Here is a 25,070-nt window from a genome sequence, read left to right on the forward strand (position 1 = left end):
CGTTACTTTCTAAATGTATCGTTACACTTCAGACCTATTGGACCGACACGCTATCTGTCACTATCACAAAGGAACAAATAAAGACGAAAAGGAATAAAAATTCGACTCAGCACCTTTTTTTAAGTGCAAATAAAATGCATTTATTCGTGGTTCTTCCAAAACAACACATTTCATTATTTTGCAAAAGTCTTTTCGAAAACACATGTGCTTTTTAAAAGTCTTTCTCCTCGCCACCTCGCCACCTCGCACTAGCCGTTAGCCAACACTTTTTCGTCCTCGACTTCACAGATCCATTTTACCTGGTTGCAACTTGCTTCGCCCCTCGATCACGTGTTGTATTTTTCTCTTATTTACTTGTTATAGAAGCTCGCGCACCGTAGCATAGTGCTTTAACGGCTGTTGCTAATATTTCCGCTAGTAGGCTATTCCTCTGCTGCTGCTGCTGATTTTCTCACACGCGACCATACACGCTCTGTTACAAGATTATTTAAAATAGGACAGCAACAAATTCAACGTTTATATAAACTTTTGACGTGCATAAAAATTGCACTTTTACGTCAACTTATTATACACAAATTATCAAAAAGAAAATTCCTTTTGTTCATTTATTTTGAAATTAGTGAGAAGAGTGTTTCTACTTCTTTAATTTTTATTTTAAATTTTTTGAAGATTAAACTTATATATATATTCCAGGTAGAAAGATATCCAAAAATTAAGAATAATTGAATTTCGACAAGGTTCGTTGATAGTGCTCAATCTAAGAGAGCAAATTATATTTTATTATTCTTTATATAAATACAGTCATATCTTGCTACGATGTGTAGACATTTTCAATCATATTTGATTTCATCATCGCAAGATATGACTGTATATATATATATATATATATATATATATATATATATATATATATATATATATATAGTGCAAAACTTTGTTGAAATTCAAAGACTTACTTTATCTTTTTTATAACTTTCGTTTATTTTCTCCTGGATTTTTTGTTATTACAGCTGTTTCGTTAGCGGGAAGGCAATTTAAAGATTTGTGTATCTATAAAAATATTCTGTCGCCATCAACTTATTCAGATGATTTTTCCATTTGATTTTAACAACAAAAAGTATATTTTTTACACGATAAACATGGTATTTGGGGAAAAGGAATTCCAAAGACGCGCTTCTACATTTCCGCTATCTTTGGTGTTATGCTAAGATAATTTCCTGTTATAACCTATAATTTCGTATTTTTATTTATCATTTATTTATTTATTATTTATTTTTGTTTTAATTTCCCGTTTTTTCCCTATTTGTTTTTTTCCAATTTTCTTATAATTTTATTTCTACATTTATACGTGTTTATTTTAATATTCCTTTTGCTTGGTATTTGAACTCGTATTATCATTTAATCTCTTTGCTTAAAGAGGAGGTAACTCTCATGGTATATATTTTTATTTCTAGGATTACTTCCCTTGCACCTTTTTCTTTCCTTATATTATACGTTTAGTTTTACCCTACTTTATTCAATTGTTTCTTCCTTTTCCTTTTATTCATTTTTAGTTATATTCATTTTTTTAGTCTGCTCTAGTGCGTGAAATTAAGTATCGATTTCTGTGCAGACATCCGTGGATTACGTCTAGTCGTTTGTTTAATAATTTTTCTTTTGATATTAGTATATGGTATGCTTCTAGTATACATAGATGGTATCTTTTCGATTTGCTTGGTTTATATTTTCCTGCTTTGTCAATTATTGACGATCTTAATTTATATTCAGTTTTATTTTTTTTTAATTCCTTAATCCATACTGTAAAAGTGGTTGAGTTTTCTTGTTTTTTCCCCGTTATTTTCGTTATTACTATTGACTCTGTTTTTATTTTCGTTATAGTAATTGTCACTATTGTTATGATTCTCTCTATTGTTGTTTTCATTTTTATCTACGTTGTTGTTGTTTTCGTTATTTGTGGTGTTATTTTCTTTCTCAGTTTCATTTTAAACGATGCTAGGTGATTACGATGTCTGTCCTTAAAGCAAGTTCCGGTGCTCCCCAGATATACTTTAGTTTCATTATTTGTTATAACTTCACATTTTTTTACTACGTTTGAAGTTAAATATCTCGTGCATGTGTTTGTGTGTGTATATATATATATATATATATATATATATATATATATATATATATATATATATATATATATTACGTAATCGCAGAACTAGATTACGTATTTTAAAAATAAAAATTTAATTTTAATTTTAAGCCGAGTAGAGAATTAGTCTCCTTTGTTTTTGTTTTTATTTCTGAGAGAGAACCTATAAATTGGGAGAGGAAGAGAATCTCTTCCCCGTTTATCTCTCTCTCTCTCTCTCTCTCTCTCTCTATATATATATATATATATATATATATATATATATATATATATATATATATATATATATATATATATAGAGAGAGAGAGAGAGAGAGAGAACTAGTAAAGAGAGAAGGAAAGCATAAGAGAAAAACTATGCATAAATATGTGAGCCAGGTGTCATTCACTCCCTCCCGCCATGACTCAAATGACTCAGCAACTAATCTGGTCAAACATGAGTGAGTCACATCCGCCCGGGCCTTGGGTCTAATTTAAGTCAACAGGTACATTGGTCAGCACACATGCATGGAACGATACGTCGGAAAGGGAAACAACGAAAAACGAGGAGACAAGTTTTTTTTGGACACGAAACGCTGAGATGAGAACAGCGAATTTGATAAAAATGGAAGGAACTCTGAATCTTTCTTTTTTCTCATTTCTCTCGCGTGCATTGGCGAATTAGTATTTTGTTTTGCTTTGATTATTTTGTTTATCGATGGTTTCCGAACGTTAGCCTAAGATTTCACATCCCTATAATTTATCTTATTTTTTTAATTCTTTTTTTTTTTCCAGTTTGTAAATAAAGTTGCTTTGAAATTGTAAATTCGTGTTTGGTTCTCTTTGCACTGTTTTTCGTTCGTCGATTTCACAATTTTTTGGGTGAGTGGGGTTGGGGGTGGAGGATCCGGAAGAGTTTTTTTTTCTCATCCATCTCGTTCGATGAATCTATCTTTTCTTTTCTTTATTTTTTAAGATTCATTTTATTGTTACGTAACCGTGCCCCGTCGACCCTAACAGAACAGGGTTTGTAACAGAATATATCACAATGTTTTATCAGACGTACAATGGATATACTAAACATATGCATGAAGAAGTGTGAACTAGAAACATAATTATTAAAGAACACATAGAGAGATATGCAATAATTGTCGCACACAATTAAAAAGAACATGTATTGAAAAAACACATAGAGAGATATGCAATAATTGTCGCACACAATTAAAAAGAACATGTATTGAAAAAACACATAGAGAGATATGCAATAATTGTCGCACACAATTAAAAATAACATGTATTGAAAAAACACATAGAGAGATATGCAATAATTGTCGCACACAATTAAAAAGAACATGTATTGAAAAAACACATAGAGAGATATGCAATAATTGTCGCACACAATTAAAAAGAACATGTATTGAAAAAACACATAGAGAGATATGCGTGGATATTCTAGAATTTAATATGATTCTCTCCATAGAACGATATTTTCGGCTAGTAAAAAAGGGCCATGTGTAAATGATGAGTTGATCTTGGAATGATGCAACGAAAATAGAGAACGTGCAATAATGGAGTACAAGTTGGATAAAAAAAGTTGAATCTGGTTTTTAAATTGCTCACAGGGATGCAATTTCATTTTGGTTTCAAGTAGTAGAAGAGTGAAATGTTCAGGGGAGATAACTTGGATCTGGTCGAAGAGAGATAACTTTCGAATATTTTAAGCCAAGAAAGTTATAGAATAAAGTCTTTATATTATTGAATAACAATTTCAGGAGTTTATAAAAATTGGGTTTTGTGTGAAAATCTTTTTCAGAGAGAAAAAAACAATCTTTGCATTTTCTTTAAAACTTTGAACTTTTTCAAAATTTTATTTTTTTCAGGATCCCATTTGGATTGTCTTGGGAACGGGTGAGAATATTTTCAAGTAATTTTTAATTTTAAGATCTTCAGGCAAGTATTTTTAGTTGAGGCTTTTTGCTTTGATTGGACCTAAGATGGAAAATTAATCCCTAATGTTCTTGCTAGTTTAAATTTCAAATACAACAATATTACCATCATCGTTGTCGCGGTCGTCGTCTTTATGATGATGATGATGATGATGATGATGATGATTTACTATCTATTTTATATGCCGGCATGTGTTGGACAGCTTTTAGAAATTGACTTCAAAACTAGGCTATTTTTGGTCGTTTTTTAACCTCAAATAAATTCTTATAAATTCCTCCCATACAAACTGACTGTTACCTCAACAGTTTTGCATCTACTAACTCTCTCAATGTGACCAAACCAACATAGTTTTCTGTTCTGCATCAATTTCCCTATACTGTCAAAATTTAAACTTCCCCTGAGATCTCAGATCTAAGTCTGTTTTAAAGCGCACATTACACATAATACAAATAACACCAGACAGGCTTTATTGCATATAAATAGCCGATATAAAATAATCAATGTTAGCATTTTGAATATCATAATCAAATTGCATTTTATCTTTGTTTTTCCTTTCAGACGAAACCTAATCGTTTCTCACCACTGAACTTTATTTTGGTTATTTTCAAACTTGTTTGTTTTATTGTCAATAAATCTTAAACTATTCTTGCATGGATTGCTTTTGTTATTCATTTTTTTCTTGTTTATTTCACCACTACAGCAATCTCACAGATCGCTGAGAAATATTTTAAAAAATGTCCATTACTTTCTTGTTTACTTTCTTCATTCTATTGATACGGTGAATTCTTAAAAACAAAAACAAAAACAAAATAAACATAATCAGAGACAAAAAAAGAAACTCGGCCATTAGGAAAATACCTACACTATTTCCCCTGACAGTAATTTTTATCATTTCATATGGGTAGATCCATTTTCTTTCTTTTATCGTGGGTTGAATCAAAACAAGGAAAACAATGAACCTAGTTATTTCTTTTTGATCAATGGCGGGAGTTTGCGCAAACAAAACCGATGTGATCGTTTTTGTTGTTGTCTTAACTGTATTGTTTTATATTTGTTGTTGTCTTAACTGTATTGTTTTATATTTTTTGTTGTCTTAACTGTATTGTTTTATATTTTTTGTTGTCTTAACTGTATTGTTTTATATTTGTTGTTGTCTTAACTGTATTGTTTTATATTTGTTGTTGTCTTAACTGTATTGTTTTATATTTGTTGTTGTCTTAACTGTATTGTTTTATATTTGTTGTTGTCTTAACTGTATTGTTTTATATTTTTTGTTGTCTTAACTGTATTGTTTTATATGCACGTTTTATTTCCATCACATCTGCTGGTCTTTCTTTCAGCTTTGAGATATTTATCGCTTTTTCCGCGTGGGCAGTTGATATGGTTAAACGTAATCAATATAATTTGTGTGTTTTTTGTAACTAAAAAATGAATTGAAAGAAATTCACCAAAAATCAGACATAATGAAATTTTAAGCCTTTATAAAATATTAAATAGAAATAATTATTTATAAATAAATGCTGCCAATGAAGATAAAGTATTCAATTCAAATGAAATAAAAATATTACATAAATTATGTAAAAAAGTTGTAGTAATGGAAGAGAGGAGAGGGAAAGGAGACCTTTGAAAATACGTCTGCTTCCTTCACAAATCAACAGCCCAAGAGACTAACTACTCGGCTCTTTTTCATCTTTTCATACTTTCTCTTTTTCACCTTTTCATACTTTCTCTTTTTCACCTTTTCATACTTTCTCTTTTTCACCTTTTCATAGTTTCTCTTTTTCACCTTTTCATAGTTTCTCTTTTTCACCTTTTCACACTTTCTCTTTTTCACCTTTTCATACTTTCTCTTTTTCACCTTTTCATACTTTCTGTTTTTCACTTTTTCATACTTTCTCTTTTTCACCTTTTCATACTTTCTCTTTTTCACCTTTTCATACTTTCTCTTTTTCACCTTTTCATACTTTCTCTTTTTCACCTTTTCATACTTTCTCTTTTTCACCTTTTCATACTTTCTCTTTTTCACCTTTTCATACTTTCTCTTTTTCACCTTTTCATACTTTCTCTTTTTCACCTTTTCATACTTTCTCTTTTTCACCTTTTCATACTTTCTCTTTTTCACCTTTTCATAGTTTCTCTTTTTCACCTTTTCATACTTTCTGTTTTTCACTTTTTCATACTTTCTGTTTTTCACTTTTTCATACTTTCTCTTTTTCACCTTTTCATACTTTCTCTTTTCACCTTTTCATACTTTCTCTTTTTCACCTTTTCATACTTTCTCTTTTTCACCTTTTCATACTTTCTCTTTTTCACTTTTTCATACTTTCTCTTTTTCACCTTTTCATACTTTCTCTTTTTCACCTTTTCATACTTTCTCTTTTTCACCTTTTCATACTTTCTCTTTTTCACCTTTTCATACTTTCTCTTTTTCACCTTTTCATACTTTCTCTTTTTCACCTTTTCATACTTTCTCTTTTTCACCTTTTCATACTTTCTCTTTTTCACCTTTTCATACTTTCTCTTTTTCACCTTTTCATACTTTCTCTTTTTCACCTTTTCATACTTTCTCTTTTTCACCTTTTCATACTTTCTCTTTTTCACCTTTTCATACTTTCTCTTTTTCACCTTTTCATACTTTCTCTTTTTCACTTTTTCATACTTTCTCTTTTTCACTTTTTCATACTTTCTCTTTTTCAACTTTTCATACTTTCTCTTTTTCACCTTTTCATACTTTCTCTTTTTCACCTTTTCATACTTTCTGTTTTTCACTTTTTCATACTTTCTCTTTTTAACCTTTTCATACTTTCTCTTTTTCACCTTTTCATACTTTCTCTTTTTCACCTTTTCATACTTTCTCTTTTTCACCTTTTCATACTTTCTCTTTTTCACCTTTTCATACTTTCTCTTTTTCACCTTTTCATACTTTCTCTTTTTCACCTTTTCATACTTTCTCTTTTTCACCTTTTCATACTTTCTCTTTTTCACCTTTTAATACTTTCTCTTTTTCACTTTTTCATACTTTCTCTTTTTCACCTTTTCATACTTTCTCTTTTTCACTTTTTCATACTTTCTCTTTTTCAACTTTTCATACTTTCTCTTTTTCACCTTTTCATACTTTCTCTTTTTCACCTTTTCATACTTTCTGTTTTTCACTTTTTCATACTTTCTCTTTTTCACCTTTTCATACTTTCTCTTTTTCACCTTTTCATACTTTCTCTTTTTCACCTTTTCATACTTTCTCTTTTTCACCTTTTCATACTTTCTCTTTTTCACCTTTTCATACTTTCTCTTTTTCACCTTTTCATACTTTCTCTTTTTCACCTTTTCATACTTTCTCTTTTTCACCTTTTCATACTTTCTCTTTTTCACCTTTTCATACTTTCTCTTTTTCACCTTTTCATACTTTCTCTTTTTCACCTTTTCATACTTTCTCTTTTTCACCTTTTCACACTTTCTCTTTTTCACCTTTTCATACTTTCTCTTTTTCACCTTTTCATACTTTCTCTTTTTCACCTTTTCATACTTTCTCTTTTTCACCTTTTCATACTTTCTCTTTTTCACCTTTTCATACTTTCTCTTTTTCACCTTTTCATACTTTCTCTTTTTCACCTTTTCATACTTTCTCTTTTTCACTTTTTCATACTTTCTCTTTTTCACCTTTTCATACTTTCTCTTTTTCACCTTTTCATACTTTCTCTTTTTCCCTTTTTCATACTTTCTCTTTTTCACCTTTTCATACTTTCTCTTTTTCACTTTTTCATACTTTCTCTTTTTCACCTTTTCATACTTTCTCTTTTTCACTTTTTCATACTTTCTCTTTTTCACCTTTTCATACTTTCTCTTTTTCACCTTTTCATACTTTCTCTTTTTCACCTTTTCATACTTTCTCTTTTTCACCTTTTCATACTTTCTCTTTTTCACCTTTTCATACTTTCTCTTTTTCACCTTTTCATACTTTCTCTTTTTCACCTTTTCATACTTTCTCTTTTTAACCTTTTCATACTTTCTCTTTTTCACCTTTTCATACTTTCTCTTTTTCACCTTTTCATACTTTCTGTTTTTCACTTTTTCATACTTTCTCTTTTTCACCTTTTCATACTTTCTCTTTTTCACCTTTTCATACTTTCTCTTTTTCACCTTTTCATACTTTCTCCTTTTTACCTTTTCATACTTTCTCTTTTTCACCTTTTCATACTTTCTCTTTTTCACCTTTTCATAGTTTCTCTTTTTCACCTTTTCATACTTTCTCTTTTTCACCTTTTCATACTTTCTCTTTTTCACCTTTTCACACTTTCTCTTTTTCACCTTTTCATACTTTCTCTTTTTCACCTTTTCATACTTTCTCTTTTTCACCTTTTCATACTTTCTCTTTTTCACCTTTTCATAGTTTCTCTTTTTCACCTTTTCATACTTTCTCTTTTTCACCTTTTCATACTTTCTCTTTTTCACCTTTTCATACTTTCTCTTTTTCACCTTTTCATACTTTCTCTTTTTCACCTTTTCATACTTTCTCTTTTTCACCTTTTCATACTTTCTCTTTTTCACTTTTTCATAGTTTCTCTTTTTCACCTTTTCACACTTTCTCTTTTTCACCTTTTCATACTTTCTCTTTTTCACCTTTTCATACTTTCTCTTTTTCACCTTTTCATACTTTCTCTTTTTCACCTTTTCATACTTTCTCTTTTTCACCTTTTCATACTTTCTCTTTTTCACCTTTTCCTACTTTCTCTTTTTCACCTTTTCATCCTTTCTCTTTTTCACCTTTTCATACTTTCTCTTTGTCACCTTTTCATACTTTCTCTTTTTCACCTTTTCATACTTTCTCTTTTTCACCTTTTCATACTTTCTCTTTTTCACCTTTTCATACTTTCTCTTTTTCACCTTTTCATACTTTCTCTTTTTCACCTTTTCATACTTTCTCTTTTTCACCTTTTCATACTTTCTCTTTTTCACCTTTTCATACTTTCTCTTTTTCATCTTTTCATACTTTCTCTTTTTCACCTTTTCATACTTTCTCTTTTTCACCTTTTCATACTTTCTCTTTTTTACCTTTTCATACTTTCTCTTTTTCACCTTTTCATACTTTCTCTTTTTCACCTTTTCATAGTTTCTCTTTTTCACCTTTTCATACTTTCTCTTTTTCACCTTTTCATAGTTTCTCTTTTTCACCTTTTCATACTTTCTCTTTTTCACCTTTTCATACTTTCTCTTTTTCACCTTTTCATACTTTCTCTTTTTCACCTTTTCATACTTTCTCTTTTTCACCTTTTCATACTTTCTCTTTTTCACCTTTTCATACTTTCTCTTTTTCACCTTTTCATACTTTCTCTTTTTCACCTTTTCATACTTTCTCTTTTTCACTTTTTCATACTTTCTCTTTTTCACCTTTTCATACTTTCTCTTTTTCACCTTTTCATAGTTTCTCTTTTTCACCTTTTCATACTTTCTCTTTTTCACCTTTTCATACTTTCTCTTTTTCACCTTTTCATACTTTCTCTTTTTCACCTTTTCATACTTTCTCTTTTTCACCTTTTCATACTTTCTCTTTTTCACCTTTTCATACTTTCTCTTTTTCACCTTTTCATACTTTCTCTTTTTCACCTTTTCATACTTTCTCTTTTTCACCTTTTCATACTTTCTCTTTTTCACCTTTTCATACTTTCTCTTTTTCACCTTTTCATACTTTCTCTTTTTCACCTTTTCACACTTTCTCTTTTTCACCTTTTCATACTTTCTCTTTTTCACCTTTTCATACTTTCTCTTTTTCACCTTTTCATACTTTCTCTTTTTCACCTTTTCATAGTTTCTCTTTTTCACCTTTTCATACTTTCTCTTTTTCACCTTTTCATACTTTCTCTTTTTCACCTTTTCATCCTTTCTCTTTTTCACCTTTTCATACTTTCTCTTTGTCACCTTTTCATACTTTCTCTTTTTCACCTTTTCATACTTTCTCTTTTTCACCTTTTCATACTTTCTCTTTTTCACCTTTTCATACTTTCTCTTTTTCACCTTTTCATACTTTCTCTTTTTCACCTTTTCATACTTTCTCTTTTTCACCTTTTCATACTTTCTCTTTTTCACCTTTTCATACTTTCTCTTTTTCACCTTTTCATACTTTCTCTTTTTCACCTTTTCATACTTTCTCTTTTTCACCTTTTCATACTTTCTCTTTTTCACCTTTTCATAGTTTCTCTTTTTCACCTTTTCATACTTTCTCTTTTTCACCTTTTCATACTTTCTCTTTTTCACCTTTTCATCCTTTCTCTTTTTCACCTTTTCATACTTTCTCTTTGTCACCTTTTCATACTTTCTCTTTTTCACCTTTTCATAGTTTCTCTTTTTCACCTTTTCATACTTTCTCTTTTTCACCTTTTCATACTTTCTCTTTTTCACCTTTTCATACTTTCTCTTTTTCACCTTTTCATACTTTCTCTTTTTCACCTTTTCATACTTTCTCTTTTTCACCTTTTCATACTTTCTCTTTTTCACCTTTTCATACTTTCTCTTTTTCACCTTTTCATACTTTCTCTTTTTCACTTTTTCATACTTTCTCTTTTTCACCTTTTCATACTTTCTCTTTTTCACCTTTTCATACTTTCTCTTTTTCACCTTTTCATACTTTCTCTTTTTCACCTTTTCATCCTTTCTCTTTTTCACCTTTTCATACTTTCTCTTTGTCACCTTTTCATACTTTCTCTTTTTCACCTTTTCATACTTTCTCTTTTTCACCTTTTCATACTTTCTCTTTTTCACCTTTTCATACTTTCTCTTTTTCACCTTTTCATACTTTCTCTTTTTCACCTTTTCATACTTTCTCTTTTTCACCTTTTCATACTTTCTCTTTTTCACCTTTTCATACTTTCTCTTTTTCACCTTTTCATACTTTCTCTTTTTCACCTTTTCATACTTTCTCTTTTTCACCTTTTCATACTTTCTCTTTTTCACCTTTTCATACTTTCTCTTTTTCACCTTTTCATACTTTCTCTTTTTCACCTTTTCATACTTTCTCTTTTTCACCTTTTCATACTTTCTCTTTTTCACCTTTTCATACTTTCTCTTTTTCACCTTTTCATACTTTCTCTTTTTCACCTTTTCATACTTTCTCTTTTTCACCTTTTCATACTTTCTCTTTTTCACCTTTTCATACTTTCTCTTTTCAGTCACACATGTTTACTACGTGACTTTCTTGACACGTTTAACTTAATTTATTAACGTTGATTCTAAAGGGAAATTTTATTTTTGCCTAAATTACTACTGCCACACAATTTTATAGAGGAGAGAGTTGCTATGTGGATGACTGTAAATCTTTCATCGATCCCCAATTTCGAAGAGAGCATGGTTTTCTAATTTTGTAAAATAAATATTTATTTTCCATAAATTTTATTTTCACCATTTCAGTTCCTGGAGCGACTGGGATGATGATGATGATTATCCTTTGTTTAGTCGTAACCAGCAGCATCAAGTACAACAGGTAAAACATATTTATAGCTGTTTCCATAATTATATTAATGCACCTTCTGATATTCTCTTTTATTGATAATGGACTATTCCAATCTTTTTAGTCTTTTTTTTACTTTATTTCCCTCCATTATTAGAGAGAGAGAGAGAGAGAGAGAGAGAGAGAGAGAGAGAGAGAGAGAGAGAGAGAGAGAGAGAGAATAGGGGGAGATGACGACGTAAAGAATAAACGGGATTTCAAACAACATATTGTGAGAGAGGGTAAAAATAATAGATGGATATCTTAACATTGATTTTTTTTCTTTTGACTTTCAGCTTTATTGCTTATTTCTATAGCGAAAATTCAATATAAAAATTAATGTTGTTTTTAAAAATAACTTTTTCAAAATCAATTTCTTTTAAATAGTTTTTCAAATTTTGTGACACCATCTTTGCAACACATCTTTATATTTAAATATTGTTTTTCATGTTTATTTTGTATAGATTCTGCTTAAATATTTTGTTTAGCTTTTATCTTTTATATAAAAATACCGAACGTGTATAAAGCCAAACATTTTGCAAATAAAACTGTTTTTTAATTTAATTAAAATAAAAAAATGTGATTGTAAGTAAAACTATGTACAATTTTAGGTAAAACTTTGTGAATAAAAACGTTTTTTTAATATGCTGTATTGTCTTGTTTATAATTCAACCGGGCATTAAAAAGGCATTAAAAAGGCATTAAAAAATGTTAAGGCAAAGTGTGTCCTTTTCGTCGTTGTTCATTCTAGGGCACTTCAAATCTATTTGATACAAGTTTTGCTTAGACAACTATTTTACTAATCAATTTTCTTTTCGTTTTACAGAGAAAATAATTACAACTTATTTTGGTATAGTCACAAACTGGTGGCGTTAATGTATATTTTACTCTTGGTACATGCATTCCGGTAAGTAAAACATATTTGGTTTTTCTTTTGTTCATGCCAAATAAGACATATTTATACTGCGACGTGAGAGGCTACTGTGCTTAGGATCAGATTCACACAGAGGAGCATTCTAGGTGGTGAGTTGTGCAGCAACGTAAATAACGTTCATATCGGACAAGGATAAGTAGCAAATAATCCAATTTTGGGACCTGGAATTTTTTATTAAAAATACTTACCTATGCAATCAGTTTTTATGATTATTTGCATTAAAATAAAATGCATGGAAAGCATCAGGTTATACATAACAGGCAGGTAGACCAAAAATGACCAGTTATAATAGACACACACGGTGTCGTCCATTAGATTTCTAGTTATTAGCAGTGTTATAACTGGCCACTTGTGGTGGGATAATATAATAGTTATACTAAAGCTGCATGATTTAATGTTTGTTTCCCAAAGGCGTTTTTCATATATATACATCTTAAAATATATTTTAGTTCTGGGATTGAGTTTAAGAAATTCTGTTTAGCTGTTTTAATTAATCGCAATTTGTAACTGAATTATATAATGTAATATTTCATAATGCCTCTATGAGTATTTCATTTTCAGCATAGCGCTAGTAGTGTTGAGCCAAATCTGTATCTGTCGAACAAAAAAAACGAATACACAAGTTAAGACTTAATTAAAAAATACTCAAATACAACAAAAAAAAGAAGACAAGATCAATTTTGATTTAAAAAATAAACTAATTCCTTTATTTTGAACAAACTATTATTAAGATTAATTATACTTTCTTTTCTCATAAAAGTAAATTTGCATACGTGATTACTGAAGCAAGCCGGACATATATTGTTGTATAGCACGGGTGTTTCATATTGGGGATCATATATCGGGTACATGTAATACAGAGATAACGATGAGGGAGACAAGACATTTATAAGAGAGTGAGAGACAATGAGAATTCATTATTGAATGAATGTGTATTACTGTTCTCTTACATCAGAAGGGAGAATCATTATTTATGATGGAGGAGGGAACACATTACTTGGAAGGGTTTACAATGTTCATATTAGATGATGATAGACGAAACACATTTACCTTTCAGTTGTTGAATGACGACACGAAGACGACAGTTACAAATATCGATGGTGATTCCTTATTTCATTTGACCGGTCGAATGATGATGTCAGGAATTCACATTTGTTCTACATGGTTAAACTTCTACCCCTTCGCCCCCAAGTGAACTCTGACTCCAACTCTCTCTCTCTCTCTAACTCACTAGCAGACTTAACTGTTCTGCCTCAACTACCGACCAAATTGATCTGACTAAAACTAGCTCCTATATTGAGAATTCCCTTTTTGCTATGACGTGACCAACTCACGTGGCTAAGCACACGTTTGTCAAAACACACTTCTGCAAACAAAGAATTCTCAAATAACCTATTTTTTTTAACCTAGCCTATTTTTTACAATATATTTTTAATTTGTATTGTTCATTCTTTTCAGCTGACATTTATAAATCAGTTTTCATAAAAGAACGAACAATCAATTCTTTTTACAATACAAACAATATCTAACTATTTTATTATTATATATTTTATTATTTTATACAAACAATATCGAACTATTTTATATGGAATTTAACAATGGATAAATTCTAACATTCCAATTTCTAAATCTATTTCTGAACCTTGCTTACAAAGGTTCGAGTCTCGGCTTATCGAGTCGAGTCTTCCACTTATATAATGTTTTTCTTATTTACAGGAAAAAGGGGATAGCCCCTTTTCCTGTAACATTCCTATCCTTCCCATTTTTCAAAAAAATGTACGTATTTTTAAATTCTAGTACATTTTTCTCTATATCTATACAACCACTTGGCAAAGAAAGATCAGACACATGAAAAAGCTTCTTTAGTCAGCCCTTTTCCAACTGACTTCATAATTGTTTTCTTTAGATCAGAATCTCTCTCTGATCTTCCTGGTATTTCCCTTTTTTGGGTGTAGGGTATACCTCCTATGATTCATATCAGCTGCTTTATCCAGCCACCCTTATGCCGTAAACCGAGGTCTCATTTTACCTCTCTCGAAATCGACGACTTCTTTCGTCCCAAAGCATCCTGATCCTTTCTCTCGCCTGGGTGTTCTACTAATTAGAGCTTTGTCTCATTTTCTAACTATTTTATTTCTTTTGGGACATACTCAAAGCTCATCTACTTTAATATTTGTGGTTGGCTTCTAATTATTAAGGTATACCTTTTCATCACACTGATTCGCTCGGATTTCCTTGCTTGGACTCTTGGAACTTTGATAAAGACTTAGAAAACATCACCCTTAACTAGATAACCTTCATCCCTTGCGCTAAAATTCCTATTTGCGCACTGAATTCTAAGTATGGTGCGGATTTCTGTGATTTTTCTCTTTTCCTCATCAGAGCGCCCAAGATTCCAGCAGAGATATCCCGCATTCATACATCTCTAAAAAAATAAGGTTATATCTTTTCTTTCTACGTACTTACGGTATATTTGACTTTTTCTCCCTTCTTAATGCTATATGTAATTTGCCTGTGGAACTGACTCTTATAGTTCTTGGTACCTAAGGAATTCTCGTACCCTTCAATGCGCGCCTTTTTAATTTATTAAGCCAAGACTTATGATTCTGCTTGGTGCCGTCAAGTGCAGCATGCTTTATAAGCAGCCAATACCGCAGGATCCATTTATATTTTCCTAACATGGGCATCTCTAATGCTGTTTCCTGCCAAGCTACACTTCTTGCGAAAAATGTTTATGGACATAAAAAAATAACAAAAATCAAAAATCAAAACGAAAAATTCTCTCTTTTGACTTATCACATCCGAAAAACTCCCAAAATACCCGTTTACGTACTTTTCTATTGTTCCCTCTCTAAAATTCTAACTTATTTTTAGGTCAACCATTTGTCTCAATTATCGTTTCATTTTATTTTCATATGACTTGTTTCTTTCCATTTTAATTTATCTTCCTAATTATGACTTTGAATTCCTGACGTTAAAATACAATAACATTATACATTTATGACAATTTACAATATTTGTTCCACATCATAAAAACATTTTCAAAAAATGCATTAATACATTTAACTATGATTTACGCAAAACTATGATCAACAGTTATAACTTTTTTCAACATTTTTTTTCTGTAACAACAGCAATTCACCAAAGTCTGTAAAAAAAATTGTCCCTTTAAAAAAACAAAAACAAAAACAAAACGAAAAAACAAAACAAAACTAAAAACACATATGGAAAGCTGAAAAGTTCACTATACTCAGAAAAATGCTTTTCATTTCACTGCATCTTTTTTTGACAATAAAAGTACTTCATTCTAAACAATAACAAACACAATATTAAAAGTGCATTTCAATTTGATACATGTCACAAATGTTTATTGACAGATGACTTAAACAATTCGAGACTCTGACCCAAATTTTCAAACAATAAAATCAATGACACCGATTTATTTTCTTTACACTATATGTATATAAAAATACATTATTTTTTCACATTCCCTGTGTGTATGTGTGTGTATTTCAAACCAATTCAATTTACAAACTGAATGTCGGTCTATTTCAATGATTTCTCCGCTAATGTACTCATGGACCAGTATTTACATTTCAGTGTGTGCTTTGTTTTTATTCCTTTCTCGTCTTTTACTGTATAAAAGATTTTCACAAAAAGAACAGTCACCTGTTATGACCTGTTATTAAACACTGAAAAGTCACATATCAAAACAATTTTTTCTATACCGTTTGCTTGTGTGTGTGTGTGTGATTTCCTTTTTCATTTAATTTTAATTTGGATTTTTATTTTTTCTTTGCGGCATATCGACATTTTTTTCATGTGAGATTGTATGCTTTACTTTTTTCCATTGTGTGTATGTGTGTATGTGTGTATTTCTTTTCTTTTTTTTTGATTATTGTTTTATTTGGTCTAGCATTTTTTCTTTGTTTTTTTTTTTTCGCATTGTGTCTTTTTTTTTCTTCAATGGACCCTTTTTATGTTTCCGTGGTATGGTTCGTTTTTTTTACACTTGCTGAATAAAATGGTCACGGACACAAAACCAATAAATGTTGTATAGCACGGGTGTTTCATATTGGGGATCATATATCGGGTACATGTAATACAGAGATAACGATGAGGGAGACAAGACATTTATAAGAGAGTGAGAGACGATGAGAATTCATTATTGAATGAATGTGTATTACTGTTCTCTTACATCAGAAGGGAGAATCATTATTTATGATGGAGGAGTGAACACATTACTTGGAAGGGTTTACAATGTTCATATTAGATGATGATAGACGAAACACATTTACCTTTCAGTTGTTGAATGACGATACGAAGACGACAGTTACAAATATCAATGGTGATTCCTTATTTCATTTGACCGGTCGAATGATGATGTCAGGAATTCACATTTGTTCTACATGGTTAAACTTCTACCCCTTCGCCCCCAAGTGAACTCTGACTCCAACTCTCTCTCTCTCTCTAACTCACTAGCAGACTTAACTGTTCTGTCTCAACTACCGATCGAATTGATCTGACTAAAACTAGTTCCTATATTGAGAAGTCCCTTTTTGCTATGACGTCAGATGTGTGGTTCCAAAACGTGACCAACTCACGTGGCTAAGCACACGTTTGTCCCAAACACACTTCTGCAAACAAAGAATTCTCAACTAACCTATTTTTAACCTAACCTATTTTTTACAATATATTTTTAATTTGTATTTCTCATTCTTTTTAGCTGACATTTTTGATTCAGTTTCCATAAAAAAAATGAACAATCAAATTCTTTTTACAATACAAACAATATCTAACTATCAATAAAAGTGAAAATTTCTATCTGTCCGTCTGTCTGTGTACATTTCCCTACACAATAACTCTGTCAATTGTAAGTCTACAGACTCGAAATTTGATGTACAGGGTTGTGAGATTTGGGAAAATCTTTGTAATCTGTTTTCGGCCAGATATTTGGCCGTTAATCGGTCAAAGATATTTAAGATATAGGTTCCTTGGACATGGATCCAACTTAATAACTTGATTTGAGCCCAAACAATACACGTTAAGAGGTCATAATAGGGGTCAAAGTTAATTTTTTTTTTTACCTCTGCAGTCTCTACCAAATTACTCAGACAATTTCTGCTCTGAACTTTTGAAATGTTACATAAAGCGTATTCAGAGATAGGGCAAGCTTTTTAGTCGGTTTGGGTCGAAAATTTGAGCTATCAATATATAAATGTATGTATGTTTGCATTTCTGCTTAAAACTTTCATCAGAGGTGACGGATTTTCACAAGGTTAATATCGTTTTGAAGTTCGACCCTTCAGACGACAAATACCGAAAAATTGGCTAAAAACGTTAATTTCTTCACCCTCAACCGAGCACTTTTCTACAGGGAGGGTCGCTTTTTTCGCCGATATTTTCGATTGTCTAGCCTTTATTTAAACCTACGTCACTTCCGGTTTGGTGGTTGTTGTAACAGCAAAGACGTAGTGTTTTTACCCGTTCTTTTCCTTCTTCGCGGTACGGGTTCAAGCCTGCCTTGACTTTTTTTTTGCTCAACACACACCTCCAAATATCCGGGCAACGCCGGGCACCCATGCTAGTTTTATATAGAATTCAAAAATAGCTAAATTCTAACATTCCAATTTCTAAATCTATTTCTGAACGTTGCTTACAAGGTTCGAGTTTCGGCTTATCTTCATCTCATTTTCCACTTATCTAATATTCTTCTTATTTACAGGAAAAGGGGACAGCCCTTTTTCCTGTAACAATATATTCATTTTTATTATTTTAAATAAATGTTTCAAATAATAAAGTTTACAAAGCAAGTGAGCTGGAAAAAGCAGGTACTGTATACGCCCCCCCCCATATATATATGTGTGTGTGCGTATGTGTATACGTGTGTGCATGTATGTAAATTAGAATATTTGAATTTGTGAAATTTGAGTTGATATTAGGAGCAATTATGTCAATTGAAATGTAAATATTTCTTTTTATATCTTATAGAGGTCCGTTAAGAAAGCAGTTAAATATTGTGCACCACACGCCTGGTTGTAAATTTCAAAACATGTCCTTTCCTTGGCCGGAACCAGAATTTTACCATTCCGCAAAGTCTTATAGCTGTGATGAGGAACCCAAATTTGGAGAAATTGGCTGTGAGGTAAGCTTTATTATCTCTCTCTTCATATCGTATGGTTAAACGCTTAGTCAGGATGAAGTCCAACCGTCTTTACGTCTCATTGTAAGGTATCCAATCATCATTGTTTTGGCCATCCTTTCGGCATTTTCGTAGAGGCTTCCATCCTAAATCGCATTTTCGACACAATGTAGTCGTTTGTGTTCTTTCCTCTTTGCAAGATTGTGATTCGCTGGTTAATTCATAAATATTGGTAGAGCCACCGAGGAGAGACGTTGAAATTTACACTAGGAACACCCACCGCAAATATGACATTCGTTTAGTTATTCGCTGATTTACCAGATTGATTGCTCGACCTATAGCAATACCGCTCAACTACTTCAAATGATATCCTTTTCACAGGATCATAACAATGGTGACTTAGAATTTGAAACGAACTCACAACTTAAAAAAAAGTTTAACGACAAATTAATTGAAACAACCCTGTAAGTTGAAAATAAAAAGATAATAATACTAATAAAGAACGTTTAAAAATATCTTTACTGACATAAACTGAGTAATTTCCTCCATTTTTTCAACTTAATGATGAACGTATAAAAAAGACTTTTTTGTTCAATTCTTGAATTTGGCCCTTTGTCTTGTTTGTCTTGTTTGTCTTGTTTGTTTACGCAAATGGGAATAATAATTATAATAATAATAATAATTATAATAATAATAATTATAATAATATAATAATAATAATAATAATAATAATAATTATAAAGATAATAATAATAATGATAATAATAATAATAATTATAATTATAAAGATAATAATAATAATGATAATAATAATAATAATTATAATTATAAAGATAATAATAATAATTATAATAATAATAATTATAATAATAATAACAACGATAAAATAATAATAATTATAATAATAATAATTATAATAATAATGATTATAATAATAATGATTATAATAATAATAATGATTATAATAATAAAAAATAATAATAATGATAATAATAGAAATAATAATAATGATAATAATAAAAATAAAAATAATAATAATGATAATGATAATAATAATAATAATGATAATAATGATAGTGATAATAATAATAACAATAATAATGATAATGAGAATAATGATAATATTAATAATAATAGTAATAATAATGATAATGATAATGATAATAATAATAATGATAATAATAATAATAAAATAATAATAATAGTAATAAAATAATAATAATAAAAATAATAATAATAATGATAATAATAATAAAAATAATAATTAAAAAAAAAAAATAATAATAATAAAAATAATAATAATAATAATGATAATAATAATAAAAATAATAATTAAAAAATAATAATAATAATAATAAAAATAATAATAATAATAATATAATAAAAATAATAATAATAATAATATAATAATAAAAATAATAATTAAAAAATAATAATAATTCTAATAAAAATAATAATAATAATATAATAATAATAATAATAATAATATAATAAAAAAAATGATAATAATATAATAAAAATAATAATAATAATATAATAAAAATAATAATAATAATAATAACAATAACAATAATAATAATAATAATAATAATAATAATAATAATTATAACAATAATGTGGATAAAATAATACCTTGTTCTTGTGGACACATTGCAAAATAATTAACTAGTGATTCGAACCACTTTATAACAGCAATTGGAACAAGAAGATAGATTTCAAAAGTTATTCAAACAGGAGGCAAACGAAAATAAATCACTTTTGGAAGACATATTGTCTAGTACCACAGAATCACCAGGTTCGAGGATTTTTCAGCTGAAGGAATCTTAAATTCACAATTTGAATTTAAATACGACCCGGATATTGGTTCAACGTTTCTAGCTAATTTTGTAGTTTTAAAATAATGTTTATGAAAAGATGCAGACAGTAGTCAAACGAAGAAAAAACTATGTTATTTTTACAAAAGTTGGGAATAGAACAAAACGCATTTGCAGACTGTAAAGTGATATCTATAAAAGAAGTGATATCTATAAAAGAAGTGATATCTATAAAAGAAGTGATATCTCGGTGATAAACAAATAAACTCGGAAAAAGTAGGTTTTCCATGCTTAACAAACACAGAAAAGATTGCCAGAAGGGTATCAGGTGCAAAATTAAAATTCAAAGAAAACTCAAATTGTAACATTTCATTCATGGGAAAAACTCACAAGTCGAAAATGTTTGTACTTCCTCATTCCGAAAATCTTTTTGGTCTAAATTGGATTGTACTGTTTAATTTATGAAAATTACTAATTAATTTTTTCTCTTATAAAGTTAACGTCGTAAAGAAAAATAAGTCAAAGCAAACAACGATGGAGTACTGTTGCCACATCTGGGCAGGAGTTGCTAAAAGCCTTGACAGAGTTCGAAATAGACTTCGTAGCTTAGTGAGGGATGCCCTTTTCTCTTTCCTGCAACCTCTTTCCCACAGAAGAGACGTTGCGAGCCTGTCTCTACTTTATCATTATTTCCATGGCAGGTGCTCGTCTGAGCTTCAATCTATGACCCCCCCCCCTCCGCCAAACTTCCACAAAAATCACTCATCTAGCCAAAACCACTATCAATAATTTCCCACACTCTTTATCTGTGCCTAAACCTAAACATAGATTCTATGAACAAAACTTCTTACTTAGAACTGAATGCCTGTGGAACTTTCTTCCGTTTGCCTGCTTTTCAGATGACTACAACTTGATTGTTTTCAAGTCCAACGTAAACAATTTCTTGATGAACAATCCCATATTTTAAAGAATTGAAGAATATGGGTTCAAGTTGAGTTTTGAAAAATGTGAGCTCTTCTTAAAAAAAATGATAAAATAGGCAGATTATTGAGAGTAAAAGAAGAAAATCAGACCGAGAAAGGGCTAAAGCTATTGAGAACATACCTGCATTCGATAACGCTGCTAAACTCCAGGCTTTCTTGTGATGAGCGTGCATATTCCAAAAGTATATGGTTTTAGAGCTTCAGTAAATAGGTTGGTAAAAAAGTTGGTAAAAATAGGTTAGTAAAAATAGGTTGGTAAAAAAGGTTGGTAAAAATAGGTTGATAAAAAAGGTTGGTAAAAATAAGTTGGTAAAAATAGGTTGGTAAAAAAGTTAGTAAAAATAGGTTGGTAAAAAATGGTTGGTAAAAATAGGTTGGTAGAAATAGGTTGGTAAAAATAAGTTGATAAAAAAGCTTGGTAAAAATAGGTTGGTAGAAGTAGGTGTGTAAAAATAGACGAATGTGAACAGGCTTTTAAAAAAATAAAAAGCTGTTTGTTAGCAGATATATCGTTAGCACATTTTAACACGAAGAGGAAAATCACTGATGCTATTATGCTATACTCATGCTAACTGTTATACCATACTATTAGAGAACTTCCGATTACACTAAAAAAATGTAAAAAAAAAAGGATAATTTTATTAGAAAAATAAAATACAAGTCTGGTTGAACGAGAAAAAGAGAACGTAGTGTGTCACGCTTTTCAATATGTGATCAGATATTATTATACGCAAAAGAATAGTAATGCAGGCTACTCTGCAAAAGAGAATACTCGAAGAATTTCACACAGGCCATCCAAGGATTTTAAGAATGAAATTTTTAACGAGACGTTACACTTATTGACCGAGGATGAATAAAGACGTAGAAAATATTGTGAAACAATGCAAAGGATACCAACTCACAGCAAAGTATTCACCGGCAAAGATACAACCATGCGACGAATGTCACATGGATTCGATTGCCTATCCACTATACAGGGTTCATAAATCGATCTTATTACTTAGTCATTGTGGACAATTTCACAAAGTGGCCAGAAATTGTTAAATGCGGAATCCGACGGCAACAAATACGATAAACACACATAATGAAATTTTTAGTCGTTTTTGGATTCCCAAAAACTTTAGTCAGCAACCATGGAATCCAGTTCACAGAAAAAGAATTTAAGGAATACTGCAAATAATTGTCAATTGAGCAAAATGACAACGCCAGTTTACAGTCCAAGATTGAACGGAGTGGCAGAAAATTTGTGGACACATTCAAACGAGCTCTGAAGAAGAATCAAGGCGTGGACATAAATAAAAGAAGTGTTCAGAAATTTTTGGCAGTTTACAGAATCACATCAATAAACAAACCGAATATAACGTCACATTCATCGTCATCAGTGTTAATGGCCAGAATAGAAATACGCTCTGTGTTTGAAAGGCTGTTGCCTAACCTAGCGAAAAAAAATCACTAATTAAAGAAAAACAGATAACTAAAGGGGACAAAGGTTTTTTTCAAAAACTTTAGAGCTCGATGAATGTTTTAGAAAGAAAGAATAGTAACCATAAGTATTGGACAGGTCATATAATCGCATAAAAGGAAACAAATTTCCATAAAAAACACATTGAAATCAGTTGAGATCAAGGCAAACACTACAGAGGTCACAGAAAATACTGAAGAGATTCCAATGGAAGTCTTATATGACTCATTTGAAATTCTTGTCCTCATAAGTCAGTGTTCTCCAATGAAAGTATTCTCAAAATCAAGGCCAGAAGTGTCAAATGTCACTATGACGAGAATTAAGAAAGAAAAAAATATCTGAAAAAAGTGAATAAATTATATCCAGATCCTAAAAAAGAGAACATATTAAAACTAAATTTTACGGAGAAATTTAGCTCATGAAGAGGAGGAGGAGGCCTTATTAATATGAGTGCATCCGGGTCTTTCCTCTTTGCAAGGTTGTGATTGGCTGTTAAGTCATAAATATCAGTTGGCAGAGGCATTGAGGAGAAACATCGAAAGGTACAAAAGCCTCACGGTAGAAACACTCACTGCGAATACGACACTCGTTCAGTATGGCAATTTGCCAGATTTATTAATCAAACTGAAGCAAGACAACTCAGCTGCTTCAAACGATATTCCTTTCGCAGGATCATATCGGTATCCATGATTGATAGTTTTCTTTCTGCTTCCTTCTTTGACGACTAGCACTCAGAGCTGTACAAAGAAATAGTAAAAGTTTGAAGTAGCGATATTTTTACTTATTGACATATTTTGTGTTTTAAATATGAATATATATTAAATATAAATATATATCAAATATGAATATATATCAAATATGAATATATATCAAATATGAATATATATTAAATATGAATATATATCTAAAGTCAAAGAAGAATTCGAATTGACAGAGTTTTAAAGATGGCATATTATTGGTCTATCTGAAAGTGAAATTTATCAGTGCCAAATCGACGCAAACCTCAAAACTTAATCTTGCATAACTATCTCTATACCGTTTGTAGAAGTATAGTACCCTTCACAATGGCCTATTCGTAGCAAACTTTACTTCTTTCTGTTCGTCCCAACACTATGTGATATATAAAATATAATCTCTCCATAGTGAACAGCTATCGTAGATTTCTGCTGCTCTATTCTGTTGCATAAGCACTTTTCAGATGAAATGTTGAAGAACAGATCACATAGTATTCCTTAATCCATCAAGTGGGTATTTCTATGAAATCACAAGTATCAATTTCTGATCAAATTAATTATTGGGGTGGCACCTCTACAGATTCTGGCGGTTCTTGACGTCACTTCCAGTAATCAATTTCTGTAATAAAATACCATAACGTTAATATATAGTATCTGTGATACTATGCTCTTATATATAAAATTGAACACAGTGATTATTTCCAGAAAGAAACACAGCATTATTCAATATATCTTCTCTTCTCTATATAAATAAAATGAACTCATTTTTTCCCGTCTGATTTTGACATTAATAGGATTAAAAATCAAGATATTTCATGCAAATATAATATGCACAAACGGCAGAACAATATCTGAGGTGTGTTATCGGCTTATTATTTCTCAAATTCCTCGATAATCTTAGATTTCTATACTTTTTCTGCTGAGAAGTCACGGCCAAAATCGGTTAAGATCAATGGAAGTGGTAAAATATTTTCTCTCTAAAAAATTCCTCCTCCCCCTGCCACCACTTAACACCGTTTGGGGATCGTTCACAAGGAACAGTTGAGAAAAGAACACCGGTTTGGCTTCGTAGTTCTTTCATGTGAAGTTATTTAAAATCACTAAACTAAGCTGCAGTGCTCTGTGGCGTAGTGGTTAGCGTGCTGGACAATTCACATTATATTTTCACGTTCGCGCCGATCCTACCGTAGTCGTTTTTTTTTTTTTTTTTTTTTTTTTTCCTAAACAACTGGAATGGACTTTTCTTGGTGGCCGAACTGTTAATGTTGCAGATGTTTTTTTGTTTTTTTTTCACACTTTATTTTCCTACTTTTACTCATGACTCCGGGTTTGATCCTTCCTATTTACCTACCATAACATTTTTTAAAACTCCCCCCCCCGTCCCGGAAACAAACACTCGGGCAATGCCGGGTACCCCCGCTAGTATATATATATATATATATATATATATATATATATATA

General features: G+C 30.4%; 1 protein-coding gene across 1 annotated transcript in view; it reads left to right on the plus strand.

Annotated features, from left to right (window-relative positions):
* The window catches only part of LOC145241502 (NADPH oxidase 4-like), a 288,627-nt gene that overhangs the window by 194,837 nt on the left and 68,720 nt on the right, over window positions 1–25,070 (plus strand). Inside the window, exons 6-9 of the mRNA XM_080104521.1 lie at window positions 3,997–4,024; window positions 11,462–11,534; window positions 12,367–12,447; window positions 18,466–18,619. Coding sequence (XP_079960647.1) covers window positions 3,997–4,024; window positions 11,462–11,534; window positions 12,367–12,447; window positions 18,466–18,619 — 336 coding nt within the window. The remainder of the gene's footprint in view (window positions 1–3,996; window positions 4,025–11,461; window positions 11,535–12,366; window positions 12,448–18,465; window positions 18,620–25,070) is intronic.

The sequence above is a fragment of the Euprymna scolopes genome, chromosome 20 (assembly GCF_053919585.1).
Source record: "Euprymna scolopes isolate OS-2025 chromosome 20, ASM5391958v1, whole genome shotgun sequence".
Taxonomy (NCBI): Eukaryota; Metazoa; Mollusca; class Cephalopoda; order Sepiida; family Sepiolidae; genus Euprymna; species Euprymna scolopes.